This window comes from Gallinula chloropus (assembly GCF_964237585.1).
Source record: "Gallinula chloropus genome assembly, chromosome: 1".
Classification (NCBI taxonomy): Eukaryota; Metazoa; Chordata; class Aves; order Gruiformes; family Rallidae; genus Gallinula; species Gallinula chloropus.
In genome coordinates this window covers 207,529,329-207,550,956 of record NC_140085.1, presented here as the reverse complement: position 1 = coordinate 207,550,956, position 21,628 = coordinate 207,529,329, and the positions used below count along the sequence as shown (strand labels likewise).

General features: G+C 46.4%; 1 protein-coding gene across 1 annotated transcript; it reads left to right on the top strand.

Annotated features, from left to right (window-relative positions):
* Positions 1-4,849: 4,849 nt before the first annotated feature.
* EEF1AKMT1 (EEF1A lysine methyltransferase 1) lies at positions 4,850-15,981 on the top strand. The gene is made up of 5 exons (XM_084277473.1): positions 4,850-4,894; positions 11,015-11,179; positions 12,037-12,119; positions 12,731-13,011; positions 14,482-15,981. Exons 2-5 carry the CDS (start codon positions 11,030-11,032, stop codon positions 14,607-14,609), a joined length of 642 nt encoding a protein of 213 aa, XP_084133599.1. The 5' UTR covers positions 4,850-4,894; positions 11,015-11,029; the 3' UTR covers positions 14,610-15,981.
* The last annotated feature ends 5,647 nt before the right edge of the window (positions 15,982-21,628 follow it).

Sequence of the window (21,628 nt, the reverse complement as noted above, 5' to 3'; positions counted from 1 at the left end):
TCAAGTGAACTAGTAGTCACTTTCGTAGAGTGTTTTTCAGTCAGAAGTCTGTCACCCTCTTCATGGTCCCTGAAACTTCCCAAGGGACCTACAACGCCTGGCAAAACAGAAAGGTGTCACGCTGATCATGTGTCACTGTAATGTTTCTGAGGAGATTTGCATCTCCAACAGAGTCCATAAGCTGTTTAAGGATAAAAACTCAGTGCTGTACTTGCATTCAGAGAGCGACTGCAAGCTTTGAAAAGGCTGACTGACTGAGGGTCTGTCCTACCACGTGATCCACGAGCTCTGGAGGCCATTTGAGCTACCACAGGGCTGTAATACCCATCTTCTCCTGCATCTGTAGGAGAACAGAAAGGAAATGTGCAGCAAGCCTCTCTCACAGCAGTGATGTTGCAGGTTGTTCTGCAGGTAGAGTATTTTCACTTTTATTATTTTATCACAGAACCACAGACTGGTTTGGGTTGGAAGGGACCTCAAAGTCCATCTAGTTCCACCCCCTGCCATGGGCAGGGACACCCTCCACTAGCCCAGGCTGCCCAAAGCCCCATCCAACCTGGCCTTGAACACTGCCAGGGAGGGGGCAGCCACAGCTTCTCTGGGCAGCCTGTGCCAGGGCCTCACCACCCTCACAGGGAAGTATTTCTTCCTTATAACTGGCCTAAATCTACCCACTTCCAATTTATAGCCATTACTCCTTGTCCTGTTACTCAGTGCCCTTGTAAACAGCCCCTCTCCAGCTTTCCTGTAGCCCCTTCCGGTACTGGAAGGGTGTTACAGCGTCTCCCCAGAGCCTTCTCTTTTCTAGACTGAACAAGCCCAACTCTCTCAGCCTTTCACAGGAGAGGTGCTCCAGCCCTCTGACCATCCTCATGGCCCTCCTATGGACCCACTCCAACAGCTCCAAGTCTTTCCTGTACTGGGGACCCCAGAGCAGGACGCAGTACTCCCGGTGGGGTCTCAAGAGAGTAGAGGGGCAAAATCACCCCCTTGACCTGCAGGTCACACATTTTCCATCTGCAGATGAAGAATTGTGTTGACATTAACTCAAAGCGATCCTGGTGTGGTTGTAAAGCATTGCAAGCTTGGCTGCCTTCCTAGTGAACATGCAGTTTGCCAGCCCTCAAAATGTTGAGAATGGGGGGGAGGAGAGCTATCAGGAAATTTTTCAAACTGATGGCAACAGCAGAGATTCTACAATTGAAGTTTAATAATCTATTTTCACGGTAATTAAAACATTATCCTTTTTCATATGGCAATGGGTTGTGCTGTAGCAAGAGGCCTGGTAAGTACAAACTTTGATTAGACTTTCATTAGAAAAGAAAGAATGCAACAGACTATAAAAGAAAAAAGGACCAAAACATTGGAGTAACAAATTGCTGTTACTTTCCAGGGTAGAACTTGGGTTTTAAACACTGTTTCATGTTCTGTTCCAGATCAGGTCTGAGAGAGGACTGGCAAATGTCAGTGAAGTACCAGTGGCCTTTGTGGTCAGGTTCAAGCTTTTGGACAGGGTGACATTGCTGTGTGAAAGAGGGGGGCAATAGCCCTTTCTGCAAAAAACCTTGGGAACCAATGGCATTTCTTGCAGGGTGCGCTTTACAGGTGTTCCCATATTTCTGGTCTGTCCCCATGTGCCAAACAGATTACACTGCAGGGTATAACCCCTTCTCTGTCCTGCAGCGTCCCTTCAGCTCCTCCTGAGCGCTCCTTCTAGAGCTGTCTTATAGCATGCATTCAAGTAAGGTCTTGAGCCATTTGCTGCCAAGCAGTATCTGATATCATAACCTAAATAACACTGCCCTGCTCATCGCTCAGGCCCTGTCCAGCCATGTGCCCTTACATGATCTCTAACCCTCCCAGTGAGGGTGAGGAGGAATCCCTCCTCACAGAGGGGGAGAACTGTTGCTCTGGGGGCTCTAGGAGGAGTATGTGTCTGCCTGATCTCCTTTACCCTTTCACTATAAGATCCACCCAGAACATTTTTATGTAAAACGCTTTACAAACATGCATGAAAATTACCTGTGTCACTTTGTAGAATCTAAACCACATTTCTTGTTGCACTCTGCTAGATTATGCAGGGGGAAAAGTTTGGTCTGTGTGGAATGCACCCATACCCGTTCACGCTACCACATCTGCTGTAACTTCAACCAACCAATCTTCTGTGCTGGGGTGAATCACAGAATATTAGGAGTTGGAAGGGACCTCGAAAGATCATCTAGTCCAAGCCTCTGATAGAGCAGGATCAACCAGACTAAATCACACAGGAACACATCCAGGTGGGTTTTGAATGTCTCCAGAGAAGGAGACTCCGCAACCTCTCTGGGCAGCCTGTCCCAGTGCTCCATCACCCTCACATGGAAAAAATTCCTCCTTACAGTCACATGGAACTTCCTGTGCTCCAGCTTGCAGCCAATTGCCCCTTTGTCCTGGCCATCACTGCGAAGAGCCTGGCTTCATCCTCCTGACACTCACTCTTTACATAATTATAAACATTAATAAGGTCACCCCTCAGTCTCCTCCAAGCGAAAGAGGTCCAGCTCCCTCGGCCTGTTCTCATAAGGAAGGTGTTCTGCTCCTTTCGTCATCTTGGTGGCCCTGCCCTGGACTCTTTCAAGGAGTTCTATGTCTTTCTTGAACTGAGGGGCCCAGAACTGGACACAATATTCCAGGTGTGGTCTCACCAGGGCAGAGTAGAGGGAGAGAAGGACCTCTCTTGACCTACTAACCACACCCCTTCTAAGACACCCCAGGATGCCACTGGCCTCCTTAGCCACGAGGGCACATCGCTGGCTCATGGTCATCCTGCTGTCCAGCAGGACACCCCAGGTCCCGCTCACCTACGCTGGTCTCCAACAGGTCAGTCCCCAACCCAGCACCTGGGGTTATTCTTCCCTAGATGCAAGACCCTACACTTGCTCTTGTTAAAGCTCATTAAACTTCTCCCCACACAACTCTCCAGCCTGTCTGAGTCTTGCTGAATGGCAGCACAGCCTTCTGGTGTGCCAGCCACCACTCCCAGTTTTGTGCTGTCAGCAAACTTACTGATTGTACACTTTGTTCCCTCATCCAGGTCATCAATAAATATATTGAATAGTACAGGTCCCAGTACCAGCCCCTGAGGGACTCCACTAGATACAGGCCTCCAGCTAGAAAAGACCTTTTTTGGCAAGACCTTTCAGAGACAAAGGGGGGAATGCATTGAATGCCATACTCAGACTACTTGGAAATCTCTCAAACCCAAATGGAAACACCCAACAGTTCACTACTGCCATGCAAAGCCTTGTTTCTAAATGGGAGAGAGGTAAAAAGCCATGGGGACCAGCCTAGCTCCACCTCTTGCCTGTGGTGGCAAGAAAATTTGATTCTGTGCTGCCTACGTAAGCTTTGCTGCAAAAAATAATTCATCAGAATTTAGTATTTCTGTCGTTGAAGGAAACAGTTCTGCTCTACCTGTAGGTGGAACCAGTGATGTAGTGCAGCAGCTAAAGATTCAGCAGGTTGTATGTAAAACAGCAGTTTCCTACTCGTTACTGACCAGAGTATCTACCTCTGGAGAGGCTCTGGGGAATGCAAGGAGAGTCTGCTGTTGGGTTGGGTATAAATAATCTGATGGGCAGCCTGGTATGAGTTGGTTTATAGGAGAGTCACTGAACAAAAATAAAGCCAATGTTATGACAGCGCTGCCACAGATTACCAGAGGTTATAAAGAAGGAACATATAAAAACCAAAACAGGGGTGAGTAGTTCTTCAGGTTTTGGTTTGAGGCAATCTGAGATGACAAGAGGTGCCAGACAGGCAGGTTGTGCCCGCACGACATGAAACAGGGAGAAGTTTGTGGGCCCACAGGGAAGGGTGCAGCAATTAACTGAAACAAGGAATGTCCTCCAAAACTCGGTACCTTTTTAATCTGTTGAAGAAGCCGCTTGACTTTTGGCCGCGGGTGAGAAAGGGAGCTTTCTAATGTTGAATTCAGAGGAGAGTTCGGCCAGGAGAGCCGGACCGGGAAAGGCGGTGCTGCAGCCAGAAGCTCCCGGCTCCTCCACACCTGAAACCCACCCGCCATTCCCTCGCCTAACGTCACTGGCCACCGACGGATGCCCAGCCTGAGGTACATCCTCGCCAAGATTTCTCTGCGGAAACAACTACTCTTGGCCCCGCGGGCTTCCCCTGGCCCGGCCCCGCGGGGGCGGGAAGGTGTCCCAAGCCAGGGAGACCCGGCGGCTGCAGCGCTCCGGGCTGAGGCACTTGCGCTGGGCTGAGGCAGTTGCCCCGGGCTGAGGCACTTGCTCCGGGCTGAGGCACTTGTCCCGGGCTGAGGCACTTGCCCCGGGCTGAGGCACTTGCGCCGGGCAGCAGCGCTGAGGCAGGTCATGGCGGTGGCTCTCCGCGTGTTGCAAGGCCCGTATTTAACTCGGAAACCTGTCTGCAGATCGTTTTAAAGCCGCCGAACCACCGCAGCGGTGAAAGGCAAAAAGCGCAGCTAAACGAGCCGGCTGCCCGCCAGCGGCGGAGCGCCCCGGCAGCCCCCTCAGGCGGCTGGCCCTGCGCCCGGTTCGGACCAGACGTCCGGGCAGACGGACGCCCATCAGAGTGTGTAAGTGGAGACAAGGGGAGCACACACGGCTCCCGCGCTGCCCGCCGCCCCTCCAGACCCCGCGCAGCAGCGCCTCAACCCGGGCGCCGGGCGCGGCAGCCGGAGGGGCGGGGCCAGGCACCGGGGGCGGGCGATGTTCCAGCCAATGGAGGAGCAGCCGCCGGGACGGTCCCTCCGCTCCGCACCGCCGAAGTCTCCAGCAGGGGGCGGGCGCGCGCCTTGGCCGGCACAGCTGCGCGCGGCGCTGGGGCGGGTTGGGAGCGGTCCGCGTGCGCGGAGGGATCTGGCGGCCGGCCGGTGAGTGCAGCGAGCCGGCAGGCTCGTGCGGGACGGGTGCGGCGGTGGCGGCTGTGTCCGTCCGCCCGTCTGTCTCCCGCGGAGAGCGGCCGGCGGTCCCCCCTCCGGGGCCGGCGGGGCTGGGGCCTGCTCTGCCCCGGGCCTGCTCAGCCCCCGGGCCAGGTCTCCTGCAGCGGAAGGGCCGCAGCGTTTGCGGGCCGGGGGGGCCGTTCCTAGTGGTGCCCCGGCCTGGGGGAAGCGCGGGGGCGCCGCGGTCCCCGAGGCGGGGACGTGCCGCCCGGAGCTTGGAAGGGGCCGCCGAGGGCGAGCGGCAGCGCTGGGGCAGCGTGGAGCTTCCTGCAGCTTCCTGCTGACCGGCCGCGCTCCGCTGCCCCGTGCTCTGGGGCAGACAGCGGCCGAGGAGGGGGCGCGGGGGGCGGCAGGCGGCTCGTCCCTGCGGGCCCGGGCTGCCCGGGCTAAGCCACCGTACCGGGCGGGCAGCCGGAGCCAGCAGGTACAGGCAAGAGCAGGGGAAGAGGGCTTTCCTCGGAGCCTGCCGGCGGCTCGTCATGACACGCAGGAGGCTAACGGCGATTCCGCGTCCTGCCTGCTCTCCTCAGACCCTGCTTATTCAAAAAGGATGAGCGTTGGGCTGGGGTACATCATACTTTGCCTTGTCAGGTAGCCTCCTGGTCTCAAGGCTTTACTTTCTGAATCCAATGCTGTTTCTACCTATTTAGTGGTCCTCTGAGAGTTCCTCTAGAAACTCTTCTGGTTACTTTGAAGCAGTGTGAAATTTTGTCATCAACAGGGATTCTTATGTAAGTCAGCAACACTCTCGTCCAAAACCAGCTCCTTTTGATTTATTTTTTTTTTTAAACAGGCTCTTGCAGTCCACACTTGGTGCCTTCTATTTCTTGCCTAGGGAAACGGTAGTTGGTCTCTGCCCAGGGTGTTCATGCCACTCACGATTACAGACTTCTGAGTTACATCTTCCTCGTACTCTTCTCTCCTCAGAAGCTAGTCTTTGCCTCTCTTACTATGCTGCTTGAACCTTTTCTAGTGTCGGTCTCAGCTTTTTGTTAGGATGAAGGAACCAGAACTGCTGTTGGTTTTGTTTTGTATGTGCTGGTATTTTGGAGCTCTTGGCAGGTCCTTTTACATTTCTTTTGTAAATTCTACTTGATCATGTTCTCATCAGGTGCCCATCCCACTTCAGCAGGAGACTCTGTGGTTATGATATGTGATTCTCCAAAACACACCATATCAGTGTTTGGTGGCAGCCACAAGAACACATCCAATGTTAGAAAAAAGTAACAGAAAACTTCATAAAGAAGAGCACAAATCTTTGATCACCCACATCAGGTAACTGCGCAGAGTTCTAGTCTCATCTCAAAAAAAAAGCATATTAGAAGCATGTAACAAGGATGAACAAATGCCCAGAGCTCTGTCAGCCAGTCATTGGAGTGGGTTAAGACCCTTCAGGCTAGAGAAGAGCCAGCTTGTGAAGTGAGGGAGGGCACGTGCCTTACAGGTGTCTCTGAAGTGACATAGGGTGTGGTGTGGAGAGAGTGTCTGTATCAGTCCTGATACTCAAAGTATTTGCGTGATGTGATGCTGGTAGTGACGTTCCCAGCAGGAAGAAGCAGTTTATTCATAAAGTAAAACTGTACCAGCTGACATTCTAGACTAAAAAGCTGTATGTGAATTCAGGGATAGTGGACAAGTGTCTTTAAGAGAACTCTGTGAATGGAATAAATCCCTTCAGATGCAAACCCAATTCCATTAGTGGAAAACGGCTAAAGTCTAGGAGAATATAGAGTGAGGAGGAATCATGTGTAATTGCCTTATATTGCTGCTTCTGGGACAGCTGCTTTCAGCTCAGGAATGACCAGTATCAACCCTTGATCTGAACCAGTACAGCTTTCTTCATGAACCATTTGCCAGATGTGTTAACAAAATGTTCTCCAGAGTTGTTCTTGATCTGTGGCAGGTGAGCTGCTCCTGGCACATCAATCCTGCCTAGACCCGCTTCCCCTGCTCCACAACACCATTAGTAAGAGAAGTGCTTCAGGTCTGTGTGCAGGTTGGTCAGTTCTGCTCTTCTGACATCCCTCTGGCTTTGCCATCCTGTTCAGAGGCTGTTCTGTTTCATGGTGCCAGGGCCCCAAAAACTTGAGGTTTTGAGTTGTTCCCCAGTTGACTTACAAGGGAATGAGCTGGCTGCTTGTGCCTGAAAATGGCCTCTCGGCTGTTTGAGAAGTTTTGATTTGCTTTAGAAGGCTACAGAACAGACATAGGTGTGGCCTAGCGTATCTCCACTTCTGGCTAGACCACACTAACTAGCAGAGGAATTTTGTTTGTCTAAATGACTCTAGACTGATACATTTCATTCGCTTTGTCCTGTGAAAGTGCCTGTGGTGATACTCCCAGTACCCTGTCAAATCATTGACAATCAACTCCTTTTAGGATTTAAAGATCTGAAGATTTGTTTCCAGTGGGAGACACCCTTTCTCTGGGTTTTTACTATGGTTGGCACGGACTCCCACAGCACCTGTGTGTGGCTTAGTGTGGCCACCACTCTGATTGTTGTCTGTGGTTGAGGAATGTGGATCCATGTATGCGTATGGAGCTAAAGCTCGAGCAGAGAGCAGCTGTACCTCTTGGTTTTAAGGTAGTAGGGCACATGTCCAGCCTTTTAGTCCTTCTGACTGGGACTTGCTCACTTCCAGGCAGGTGGTTACAGGCCCTTCCAGTTGATTTTCCTTACAGTGGCACACCATTGTCCAGCATTTCTTGAAGGGTGTTGCAAACACCATAGATGGATGAGCTGTTTGTTTCAAATACTGACTGGGGTGGCTTGGGAAAAATACCACTGTATTTAACTGTTTAATGCTCTCTGTCATCAAATCCAAGTTACTTGAATAAAATCTCTGAAGTTGCACATGTACTTTTTATATTCTTGGTAAAAATCTAAGGGGCTAACACCATCCTCTTCCTCCCCCATCCCAGTGATGAACAGGTGGCCTTCCTATCCCTTGGCCATTCAGTAGTCTTTCCCCTTCAGCTGAGGGACATTTTATCTAAAGGGCAAGATGACATGTTGAGGGTTCCATAAAAGGATGAGTAGTGTAAAGTGGCAGAGCAGCAGCATGTCCTTCTGCTTGTGTAAGTGGTGTTTCCAGGCTGCGTGGGCATTTTGGGGAGGCCTGGCTTAGAGACATGAGTCAGGTTGACCCTTCTTCTTTGGCAGAGAAACATTAGCCAGTCACCTTTGGTGCAATCTGAAAAGCTCCGAGGAAGCACTCCTGTACTTTACAGGGAGGGTATTTTTTGAGGTGGCTTTGGAAATATGGATCCCACCTCCTGCCTCCCCACACAGAAAAGGAGCTTCCTCTCAAGCAGTGCTGTGGATCTAGAAGGATGTGACTTCTGAAGTAATCTCTATGTTCTGCCTTTACGGGGTGAGCAGTGGTGCAGGGGCACTTGGGGCACTTGCCTCAGCTGGCCTGATGACTGCAGGTTTCCAAACCCCTCTGGCTAGAGCACAGAGTGATATTTGGGCATAGAAGGCACACTACCTCAGAGTACTGGTTTCCAGAAGATCGTAACTTCAGAATTATGGGTGGACCAAATGTAAAGGGGACCAAAGACTCTGGAAATGTTTGGGCCAGTTAATGTTTTCCAAAGCAGTCCTTCTAACTGGGGGCTTTTTTCCTCCACTTTAGAATTTGGCTATATAAAATTAGAGTTTTCATAGACAGCAACCAGCAACGAATGTTAAATAGATGTTCTTGTGTAGACAAGGCCTTGGAGTCTCCTGTGCTACTATTTTCACTTGTTATTATCTATTAACTATGTGGATGTCTCTGCTTCCTTCCCCAGAATTTTCAGGGTTGTTACTGGACTTGAAAGCAGCGAGCTTTCGGGGGTGTGTAGGTATAGAGGGGCTTTCAAACAGTAGAACTTTCTGTTCCCTTTAAGCCAAAGGAATTTCCAAGTCTTGTTCACATAAACTCACTTTAATAGTTTCCTGTTGTAGTTCTTGAGCATGGAAATGTCTTCATGCTAATGACCTGTATCGGTCTATCCAGACAATATTTGTATGTTCAGCAAAATATCTTGAATTTTGAAGGTATTCTTAATAGATACACATAATATTTCTACCATATGTGCTGAGTTACCTCTCCTTGCAACCTCACAGTTAATTACTGCTTGGTTCTTAAGGATTTCATTTACAACCTGAAAGGAAGGCTATTAAAAATCAACTAAAACCATATAGCAAATAGATGTCTGTGGCTGTGTGCCTTTTCATCTACCGAAACAATGGGTAATGCTTCATCAGCTGTGTTAGCAGTGAGGGTTTCATTTCACAAGCATGGCTTTAGACCTTGCAAATGCCTGTATGGGCTCACTGAACATAAAATCAAGATTTCAACCTTTGGCTTAACTGCAAGTTGGCAGCTGTTGCAGTTTCTTGGTGGCAAAGCATAGCTGTGTCTTTGCCTAGGGGATAACAGCAAACCAGATTACTACATGTACGATGCACTAAATAAAAAAGTCTTGAGACAAGGAGTTGTTTTAAGCTTCTAACATCTGTCCCAATGAAAAAGTTCTTGTACAGGACCTAAGATGGATTGTAGCATTGTGTTATTAGAGCATTGTTGCTAGAAACTGTTATTACCTGTGTGAACTTGTTTTTATAGTGAATACTTTAATACATATTTTAATAATGTCAATACTTTTAAAGCATTTAAATGTTTTATTCAACCAAAAACTAGGGGCAAAATTAGCCATTTCAGTATTACTAGGTAGCTTGACTCCAGAATTCTCCTGCATGAGGATGATGGTGTAGGTGACTCTTCAGGCTCTGAACAATTCCCTGTTTGGGAAACCTGTCCTGAAGAAGACACAAAGTCAATGAACAATACTCTGGTAAAGCCACGAGCTCTGCTCTTATCACATGTAGGTGTGTACAGAGTAAATATTCTAAGGAACACTGATGAGTTATCTCACAGTGACAGGTTGATAGTACCGTTTTTCCAGCAAGTAGGGAAAAGCTGAGTTTTAGGAAATCCTTACACTCTTCACCTGCTCCAGCGTGGGGTCCCACCCACGTCAGACAGTCCTCCATGAACTTCTCCAAGATGAGTCCTTTCCCATGGGGCTTTAGCTCTTCACCAGCTGCCCCAGCGTGGGTCACTGCTATGGGGTGCAGCCATAAATCACAATGTGTCTCAGTCTTTCAGGCCCAGACTGCTCCAGCCTGGTCCCCCACGGAGTCACAAGTCTCCCCCTGCAAACCTGCTCTGGCATGGGTGGGTCTCTCTCTCTCATCTCTGTGTCTGTTTCTTTCCACGGGCTGCAAGTACTGGCAGGGGCTTTGCTCCAACGTGGGTCACAGCTTCTGTCTGCTTCTTGCAGAAGCCACCCCTGCAGCCCCCCCTCTTCTCCACCAGAACCCCGCCACACAAAACTACAACAGGCCAGAGTTAACCTTCCCAGGCAGCCAGCTCAGGTGAGCTGAGTCAGCCTGGGCTGTTTACCACACTACTGGACATCACCCCCCTATAAAAGGGGCTGGTCAGGGAGGGGTGTTTCCGCGCTGCTCAGGGGCAGTCTGAGTGTGGCCAGGGGGTTGGGTTGATCCCCACACTGTGTGTGTGTGTGAATTCTGCCATGGGACTCAGCTATTGTTCCCCTTTCACAGTGGTTCTGTCAGTAACTGTCCTTATCCCAGCCCCCAGAGGCTCTGGCTGTTTCTCCTTCCAGAGTGAGTGAGTGGCGTGTGGTGCTCAGCTGCTGCTTGGGGCTGAGCCACCACAATCCTAATATAAAAGTGTGTATGTACTCAGGAAATCAAGAACTGTAACGACAGCTTCCCTGTAAGAATACAAGCCAAACCTGTTGTACAGAAAGGGAACAGTGTTGCTGCTGTTCATGAATACTCTCAAGTTATTTCCAATCTGCCTCTCACTGGTTTAAGGGCCCCTTAGTAGAGGGAATATGTTTTCTCTTGTTAGGAGGCTTTCCTAGTTAGCTGTTAGACTAAGTCTGCAGTGTCGGTGGAGGTTGTTTTCCTTACGTGGTTATTAAAAGCATTGCCCGTTGAAATGGGTTAATTATTTTTTCCCCCTCCAGTTGACATCTAGAAAAATGGATGATGATGATGATGACATTCCCCAGCTTTCATCCCATGCATTGGCTGCCCTCCAGGAGTTCTATCTGGAACAGCAGCAGAGAGAGGGCATGAAGACCTCCCAAGGATTTAATCAATATTCTCTTGGCTCAATAGAAGAAGACTGGGTAAGAAACTAAACTTCTGTGAATGAAGCACAGAGGAATAGGCTTTACCAGGTTTCTTTTGTGGATGGATAATAAAATTAAATTAAAAAGGGGAATACTCAAGATGTTCCTGGAGTGGCAAAATTAAACCGTTCATGGACAGTAACAGTGTAGGGATATTTGCTTTAATATTGAATCTGGGCATAGTTTTCTGTTCTCCGTGTGTGTGGGGAGTACAAAGTGAAATCACCTGAAGAGAGGGAATAAAACTGCCAACAGGTGCATCTGTCCCTTCTGGAAAATTTTAACTCCAGCCTGGTACGGGGAGGTAGTGAAGGTTCTTCCCCAAGTCTGAGACCAACAGTGTAAAAAGTTTCCTTTCACATCGCATTTCTTTCTGTGTTTTATTTCTTGGTCCTGTGGATGGCTGCCTTACTACATTTTTTTCCTCCCAAAGGCTGATTTTTTAACTTAGCTCTTGGTGCTTTTGTTTTTTTTTTTTTTTTTTTTTTTCATCTTTCTAAACTCTTCTGGTTTAGTGCTTTTATTAGTTTCCTTCTATACTGACACTTTTCAAGTGCCTTTTTCCTCTTGGCCAAAGGGTTTGAACTAACTTTGTCAGAGATTTTGCATTACTCTTTTCCTGATACTGCAGTAAATGCTTTGGCACCACATAGTGCCAGCTATTGCTGCTTGCCTCTGAATTACAGAAGCAAAAAGGCCATCAGGAAAGTGGTTGGCTTTCCAGCTTTCCTGTTTCTGAACTAAGAAGTTGCTGTGGATTCTGGTTTTCTTCAAATGGGACTCGCCACACGTAGCTGTATGTAGCACAGTCCTGGGGTTTGATGATGTTTGTAATTGTGCCTTCTCTTTCTCAGCAACTGAGCCAGTTTTGGTACAGTGATGAAACCGCATCCTGCCTGGCTAACGAAGCGGTTGTGGCCGCTGGGAAAGGTGGCAGGTAGGTTTCCCTAATTTCATTGCAGATTTCACATGTCTTTTCTGTCAATACTTTGTTTCTACCCTGTAGACCGAGCATGCTGTTTAATTCATTCCTCACTGTACTTCATCTTTGTTCAACTGAGATACTGCAAGAATGCTTTGCTGTTGTTTAATTAATGGTTCATACTGACCCTACCATTTAGCATTTCACTGAATGCTACAGGCTCTGCATATGATTCTTGTTATCTTTTGAGAAATACAAAGAGTGTATTAATGGCTTGTAATTCTTTTTTCATGCAATGTTTCTGTAGAACAGATGGAAAAACTTGGGTTTCTTCCTACTTCTGTAAGGACTCATTTTTAATTTTAGGTTTTGAAGTGTGTTTCCTTGCTGTTTTGAAACAACATTTTCTCTGCAGTTCTTAAGGTCTTAGTGCAGCATGGAGGTTGAACAGGTAATGGCCTTAATACTTAAAACTTTGTTATTAATTATTGGTTTAAAATGGAGAAAGAATAGGTCACATTTTTGGGAGAAATGTTTTCCCAAAGCAGCCCTGGGGATGGCGCTGAAGTTTTTTGTCACTGTTTGCCTTTTAAATGAATAGTCTTAAGTTACTGTCTCTTTTTCAGGATAGCATGTGTTAGTGCACCGAGTGTGTACCAGAAGCTGAAAGAACAGGATGGTAAAGATTTTTCAGTGTGTATACTGGAGTATGACAGAAGGTTTTCTGTGTATGGAGAGGAATTCATCTTCTATGATTACAACCACCCTTTGGACTTGCCTGAAAATCTCCTGCCACACAGTTTTGACATCGTAATAGCAGACCCACCCTATCTGTCTGAGGAATGCCTTCAAAAAACTGCTGAGACCATAAAATACTTAACAAAAGGAAAGATTCTGCTTTGCACAGGTATAATTAATACAAATATTAGGTCACCATTAAGCATCTTTTTGTGTCTTTCAAAAGACAGAAACTAACTTGGTAATACTAGTTTGTCATTAGTTCAAGGAGTAGTATTTGTCTGAAGCTTTTTTATGGGAATACTTTAGTTCAACCTTTATTTTAAACTGAAGGCATGTGGTTTTTAATAGTTAAAGCCTGTACTTCTTTAATACAGTATTAGGAGTTTTACTGAATTCTTAAATTATTGCAAGATCCTGAAAAGTTCCAGAAATACTTTTTTTCCTTATAAAAGGGCCACACTCCATAATTGCAATGATTGAATTCTAGGTATGACAAACATAGGTGCAACTTAATGCAATAACCTTATAAAGTGGTAATTTTCTAAACATGTCATTAGCCCCAGGATTTCAGCTGCCCCACACTACCTGGCATCTAAGGTGAGATAACTAGAAAGAATGAGTAGTGGGTTGGAATGGCCTTTGCTCAGTGAAGTGGGATGATTCTAGCCAAGTCTTTGAAAAGAAAAGAAAAGTCAACCTTTTATTCTTTTTTTAATCTCATATTAGCTCTCCTTAGTTGTTAACACAGAAATTGTCCTGTGAATGAATGTTTGAGGGAATTTGGCCACTGTGATTCAGGTGAGATGTTAGGGGCTGAAATGCAGCAGGAGGAATTAAAACCCAGCGACCAGAGCTGTGAAACTGGAAAACTTCACAGCTGTACTTGCCTGTCCTTATTGATGAAGACACACTTGCTGGTTCAAGAAGCGATGAGAATCTGCTTTAATCATGGTGTTCCTTAAACTGTAATCTTCCTGCAAGACACCTGGAGACATCCAGGCAGCTTTTGCAAAAAGAGAACCTCAAAGGACAAAACCCCTCTGTACATACAGTTTGAGGGAAATCAACCAAGCAGGTAAAATAAAGAAAAATTAAAATCATATACGGCCATAGAAAGCCTGCTTCTCTGTTTGATTGCAGGCAGCAGTTGTGCATAAGGATGGTTCTCAATTTTTTTTCTCCCTAAAATGGATAGGTGGTCCTTTAGTTTACAAAGTTTGAGAAACACTGCTGAAGGAGATGATTTCTCAGTGTGTAGGTTTATTTAAGTGCAAGAAATGTATGTAATCTGTTTGCATTTCCCATGGCTCCCTGCAGTGCAATTTCTTTGGCACGTAGCAAGAAGATTGAGGTCAAATTTCTGTTTTCTATAAAAAGGGCATTTATCTTACCCTCTACCTCTTTTTATGAAACTCCTTGGACGCTCATTTTCTTGGGGTGTCTTCCGTTCTTCTAGATTTATTTTAAATTTCCCAGTAGCTTCAGTTGTTAGAGGGTTGACAGTGCGGCTGCATTAAGCCCTGGTTCCTTAGAAAAAAGCCGCCTCAGTGTATACATGTGTTTGGGAGAAGCTGTTATTAAAGAAGCCCACACATGCTGTTGTTTTTCTCATCAGCAAATACTGGTTTTGTTGCAGGTGCCATCATGGAGGAACAGGCAGCCAAGCATCTTGGTGTGAAGATGTGCAAGTTTATTCCGAAACACTCGCGGAATTTGGCCAATGAATTTCGCTGCTACGTGAACTACGCTTCTGGACTGAACTGATCCTCACAAGATCTACACATTTCTCAGCCAAGCTCCTTTTGGTTCTTTATCAGTGACTCCACTTTTCTCAATGTTGAAATATTCAGCTCCAAGAACTGTGTTCCAGGCGAGCTTTAATCGACACGAGGTGCTGGCCTCTCTCTTTTCAATGTGTAAGCGGTTGTGGGTCCTGTGTTTACTATCTTACCTATGAGGTAAATGGGGACCAAACAGTGCAGCTGCTGGGATGTAGAGTTCATTGTAACTGGTAACTTTTACTATCCTGTCCTGAACATGACATGGTACGGAATATCCCTTTGGCCAGTTTGGGTCAGCTGTCCTGTCCGTGTCTGCCTGTGCCTCCTCCTCCCCACCTCCTCCCTTCCCCCCAGTTTCTTAGGAAAATTAACTCTCTCCTAACTGAAAAAACAGGACTCATTCAAGGACTCTTCAGTGCCCTCTCTGAAGTTATTTTAGCTCGTTGGTTTGTAACAAGACTTGAGTGCTTGCCTCACAGACACCAGAGCTGTCATCGCGTCAGAACTGATGACTTGGTACCTGCTGGATGGTTGAAGGAGCATGAATAGTGTTCTCCTTTCAGTCCTGAGAAATGCTCTCTTAGTAAAAGGTTTGCAAGATGTTTGAACACGTCGTATGTTTTAGGTTCATTATCCAGCAGGCTGGTGTTTTCATGAAGGATTACTAGAAGAGAAAATAGATCTCCTCTTGGGGAGGCCTCTCCAGTTGCTTTCAATAGTAATCAGAGCTACTTACCAGTTGCCAAGTAAGGTTAAAACTTACTATCTGTTGTTGCCAGACTGGTTTTTAAAACCTTGTGATTATTGTTGTACCTTTTCTCTAAAGCCTGGTCACACACAGAGACCTCCTTTTTGTAAAAGATCTATTTTGTCATCACGTACAACCATATAAACTTGTGTGTCTATGTATGTATGCTGTGGGGGAGAAGAATAATGTAAGCTGTTAAACAAGTCTTTGCAGGAGTATGGGGTGCTTACTTTGCAATGTTTATGTATTAGAGCAACAAAAAGTCTTGAGACTTTAACCCCCCCAGAGCTACCCTCTTCTGCTTACTAATCTAATCTCCAGAGGTGGCATAAACCTGTTGCCTCCTTGAAAAAAAGCACAAGAAGGATGTTCCTGTTAAAGAAACTGGACTCCTATACATTCGTCAGGCCAAATCACCTGCAATACCAAGTCATTACTAAATAAAACTGAGGCACAGCAGCCAGTGTGTTGCTGGTGCTGACTGTGTTCATGGGTTCTCACTGAGTGACTCTGGCTGTTGGTTATGATACTTGTGCAGTAATGTGACCCATTCGTGTTAGTCCCTTACATCTTGAATCAAATGGGTCTGATTAAATACAGCACCTGCTTTTTAATACATTTCACTGTCAAGCCAAAGATGAGCTATAGCTATGTCAAGTTTTAGTCACACAAACAGTCCTTTTATTCCCCGCCCCCCCCAGTTACCCAAGTTTTCTCTTTGCCTCCTGTTCCACAGCAGCACCAGAGCAGTAGGACAAAAGCATCTTGTTGAGCCTTATGAGGCCTCTCAGGTATAACATAACGTACTGATAAGCCATTACTGTTTTTAATAAGACAAATGTTAAATTTTATATCCAAGGTTTTGGCTGTATTTCACTCAATTTCAATTGAAACAGATGATACATTAGAAAAACTTTGGGATAGTAGAGGTTTTGGGGAATTTTTGAAGTCAGTTTTGACTAATCTGTGACTGCACTACTGGGTTTTTTTTGGTGAAAGCTGCTTCATAAATTCCCAAGGCACTCAGCAGTTTTATCAGCTGTAAGTATACTGTACAAAACATGAATGCTTGTCTTTATATGCCATATTTATATATTGGGATTGTGTAAAAGGCTAAAAGAAGTGCTGCATCTACAAAATGAGCACCTAACATGAAATATTAAGAAATTTATTTTGTGCTGGGGGTAAACCTAATTAAGCTTGCGAGATAAGGCAGAGTGAATGCTCATGTTGCTGTGCATTTCTCCTGCATGGACAGACATTCTCCCAGCTGTTGGAGTAAACAAATGAGCAGGAATAACGTATATGGAACAGTGATCCTCTCTCAGTGCCCAGAGAGTGATGCTTCCTGGACTTGTGTGCAAGCTGGAGCACACAAAGCTCCATGTGAATATAAGGGGAACTTTTTCACTGTGAGGATGACCGAGCACTGGGACAGGCTGCCCAGAGAGGTTGTGCAGTCTCCTTCTCTTCCCACCTGGATGTGTTCTTGTGTGATTTAGTCTGGTTGATCCTGCTCTGTCAGAGGGGTTGGACTAGATGATCTTCAAGGTCCCTTCCAACTCCTAACTTTCTTTGATTTTGTGAAAGTAACTTGACACAACACTGCTTCACAAATGCCTGTCCAGGCCACTGTTGCTCAATTCCCCATGTTCCAAGAGCTCTCTTCACTTCGTAAGGCTTTTCCATCCTCCCACCTTGTATCTGCTGCTTCTTCCCCTCCACTCCACCTAGAGCATTCCTGAGCTTCATGACATCAGTTGTCTTTCTCTCTCACATACCTTGGTTTCTCTCAGACTGGTGATACGTACTGTTAAAACAAGAGAAGTGCAGCAGAGGGTGAGCCTGCACAGACAGTGGAGACCAGGCTCTTCCAACAGTCCCTCTGAATCCACAGCCATACAGTTCTGCCTTTCAAGCCAGAAGCCATCCTTGCTGCTGAGCTTAAAAAAACCCCAAACACTCCCTGAAAAGGACTGCCTGCAGGTGCCACACAGCTGGGTCTGGCTGTTTTCCAGGAGGCTACGCCAGTATCCAGCAGCCAGATTTGAAGTAAGAAAGCAAACAAGAATTTTAAATGCACAGGTATCAGCACAAATCTGTGCTTCAACACTGTAAACTGGTTTATTACCTCAGTGTCCTGCACACCAAACAGATGGAGACACTGAACTCCTCAAACTTTAAACTACGTAGAGACTTCCAAATGGGACAGGTGTGATCACCAGAAGGGCTGATACTGATCCCCTTGCCACCCACCTAAAGTGTGCTGTTGAAGCACAAGCTTCACCCACTCCAGCTTTGCTATTAATGCCTTCTTTTGTCTGCTTAATTGTGCTAAATACGTGTTGTTGGGTGCTCTGTGTCAGAATTAAAATACAACTTTGCTAACTTAAGCAGAGACCTTACTTTACAAAAGGTCACCATTCATCTGTACCAAGACATCCAGTTTGCCCAGGAAACAACCACTACTTCTCACATGCAGGTTGGGTGGCTGTGAAAAGAGGCCCTGTGAAGATGCACGGCTACCAGCATGAGAGCACGTGTCACGCTGTGTAGATGCGCTCAACAGAGCAGCCTGTTGTCCACTGGCTTCCCTCTCAAAAGCCTGGTGAATGCAGGCAGCTGCCCAAGCAGAGCCTGACTAGCAGCATTCATGGCCATCATCAGTGAGAGGCGGTGAGCTATTTTTGTCATGCTTGTTGCCAAGGAGGTAGCTGTGCTTCTGAGAAGGCTGCGAATCACAAAAAACTCATTGTGAATTGGTGCTTTGTGCCATCACAGTAACTTTAAGAGAGGTGACAGCAACATCTCTCTTTCAGTAACAAACAGGGATATGAAAAAATCCCTCCATGTCAAGTAGTGATTGGCTTGTTTTACTGTGAATAAAGTCTCATGGATGGACTTTCTATTGGAAAGACTGCCAAGTGTTACCACCATGTTACGTTGCCGGTGGCATTTATGACTACAGAGGCAAACGCGTTACAGCCTCTTGCTGCAGGAACAGGCACTGTGCAGCAGCAGGACATGTAAATGCCCTGCTGTCAGAATCAATGTGACATTTGGGGAAAGGAAACATGGGGTCTTGTGTGTGGGCTGATGGCTGTAGGTGGAAGAGAATATACCACAGCTGTTGGCATCTCCTCCTGGATGATAAATGAAACATTTCTAGAAATACATGAAGTCTGAGGTACTGCTTCCATTAGGATCTGGCTTGCATCTCCCATTAAAAATGGTGTTGCTCTCAGCTCAATGTTGCAATTAGGCTGTCTCTGTATCACACAATTGCCTTCTTCCCTCTGCCCACGCCCCTCTGTACCAAAGGAAGTGAGAAACACCTCGGATTGATAGTTGATTTAGAATCATAGAACCATCAACACTGGAAAAGACCTTCAAGATCAGCAATTCCAACCATCAGCCCTACGCCACCGTAACCATTAAACCATCTCCCAAAGTGCTACATCTACCAGTTTCTTGACCACTCCCAGGGACAGCGACTCCACCACCTCCCTGTGCAGCCTGTTCCAATGCTTCGCCACACTTTTGGTGAAGAAATTTTTCCTGATATCCAATCTGAACCTCCCCTGGCACAACTTGAGACTATTTACTCTTCTCCTGTCGCCAGTCACTAGGGAGAAGAGGCCAACACCCACCTCACTACAACCTCCTTTTAACTAGCTGTTGTCGCTCTCCCTTGGGTACCCACAGGGTGTAGCCCCAGTGCTGTGCAGCAAGGTGGGGAATAGGGCAGCTGGGTTTAGGCTGGAGAAGCCCCTTGTCAGCAGTGTATAGCTGGGCTGCCACTATGGTTCTACACATGCTTCACAGCCTCCTTAGATGGGAGGATAGCAAAAGCCAGTAGTAGCTCATGCTACTACTCAGCAAAACATGTTGGATAGACTAGGTGTCCCTCAGGTGCCTTAGTCCAGGTGGTTATGGCTGTTCTCTAATCCCAGTCAGAATAATGGTGGTGTTTGTTTATACTTTCTGGGCACAGAATCCCAGAACAGCAGGGGTTGGAAGGGACCTCTGGAGATCACCTAGTCCAACCTCCCTGCTAAAGCAGGATCACCTAGAGCAGGCTGCACAGTATGGCATCCAGGCGGGTTGTGAGTACCTCCACAGAAGGAGACTCCACAGCCTCCCTGGGTACATCAGAGCCTTTCTCCCTTTTCCCCTTGCTGCTGGCAATTTCATGTTTACTTGCTGCTGTAGTCTGTGCCCTACCCAAACAAACACCTTCAGGTAATGACTGGCCAGTAAACAACAGCTAGCACTGCAGGCTGTTCTCAGCCTCCCTGAATGATAAACATTTTCCAAACTATATTAAGTGATACTACAGAGAAGAAAATAATCTCTTTACCAAGGATATTGTTCTGTGTTTTGTGGCTCCTAATGTATTCCAGGGACAACCTCATTGAAGGAAAAGATTTTCCTGGCACAAGAAGAATTTTCTCAAATCGGCTGCAGCTGCCAGATAGTTTCAGCTTTGAATTGTTTGCATTTATTGGGCCTGGAGCTGGTTCAATGAGGCATTTCATGTCTGCCTTGTGTCAACAGCTTGTGAGCCTTGAAGCAACTCCAATGAACTCCCCCCCCCTCCTCTCATGCAAATTAAAGGCAAGGCAGCAGCAGCTGTAAGGAGAGGGGTAGAAGCTGGAAAATGTCACACCACAGTTGAAGTGAAACTGATACAAATCCACAATGTGATGAACTCTTCAAAACAACAATTCCAAACAAGCGCAAACTGCATTTAATACTCAGCCTCTTCCACATGAGTAGTGTGGAGAGGGTCTATATAGGGAAGGATATTTTGAAGGTTAACAAATGTTTGTGTAGCAAATAGTTCTTGATGTTAAGTATTAACAAACAGTTGTTCGCTAACAAATTGTTATCAAACAGTTGCTCACGCTGAAACATAAACAGAGCCTCTGAGAGACACATAACTGGAACGCTGCAGTGAGAAGCAAACTGGCTCAGCTAAAAGGTTTGTCACAGAAAGGGGTGGGGGGGATGTTAAACAAGGAAAATGGGCTTCTGAGTAAGACAACATGAGGTTACCTGTGACCATAGGAAGCTTTCTGCACTTGTTGCAGTATGATGAGAAGGAGGTCTCCAGCATACATAATCTATCCATCCACTGAAGGTTTGCAGTTCTCTGACACTCCTTTCACTCATCCAATTCCTGAAGCTGTATGTAACCCAAGGCATCTGTTTTTCTGTGTTGGCAAAACCAAGTTTCTTCCATTTACCTGATCTTAGCCTGTGACTCCCAGGAATTCCCAGAACATGCTCTAGTTATTTGAAAAACCTCAAACTGACTCCATGATTTATGCCTGTGGGACAAGAGAGTTGCAACAAAAAAAGTGAGATTTTTTTTTTTCCTCCACATCATGCAAATAAATCCGTGTGCTCTCACAACTAATTTGTTGCAGACAAATTTGTGTAACAGAAGTCTGTGGGCAGACAGATGAGTTTTGCTGGAGGACAGTATTTAGTCAGCTTTAGCTGGAAGCCCTTCTGGGTATTTACGGAATATTAAGGGCTGTGTGGTTCAGGATTGTTGTTGGTGGTGGTGTTTCTTTACAGCCTTTTATTGTGAAGACTTTGCTTTTTTTTTGCTGAAGAATCTGAAGGTATAACTTTACCCTGAAGTGTGAGTGGAGGAAAAAAACCCCTCCCCAATTTAACAGTGAACCCGTAAGATCTGAGACTGCTGAAGCATCTTTCAATGCAATGTTTCTCCAGTTTGGAGGGTCCGCTTCCCCTCTGAGCCCCTCTGTCTTTGATTATCATTTCCCTTCTCTCAAAGGGTGAGAAGTTCTTCCACATTAGGAGGAAGGAAAAGTGGCTGTAATTGCAGCAAGTATTTACATTCTCCAGGGAACAAGTAACTACCTTTAATTGCTGGCAGCAGCTAGGCAATTAGCTGTTCTCTAAGTGGTATAAACACTTTATGACCTTCTTTGAACCCTCCTTTGAGAATCCCCTTGAGATAGAAGCATCACAATTTGAGGGAATACAGATCTGAAAACAAGCAGAATTGTGGAAAAGCATCTGCACAAGAAAGGCAGTTATAAACTTCACTCTGATGTTGTGACAGTAATCTGTTTATTGGTTTCTGGAGCTCTTGAAATTGTTTCAGTCTTTGTAAGAAGCCATACAGATTGCACTATAAAATACCGTTATACTAGGCTGAGTCAATAATTATGCACCACAACAAGGAGTTGTCATATGGCTCATTCTGTATTTAATTC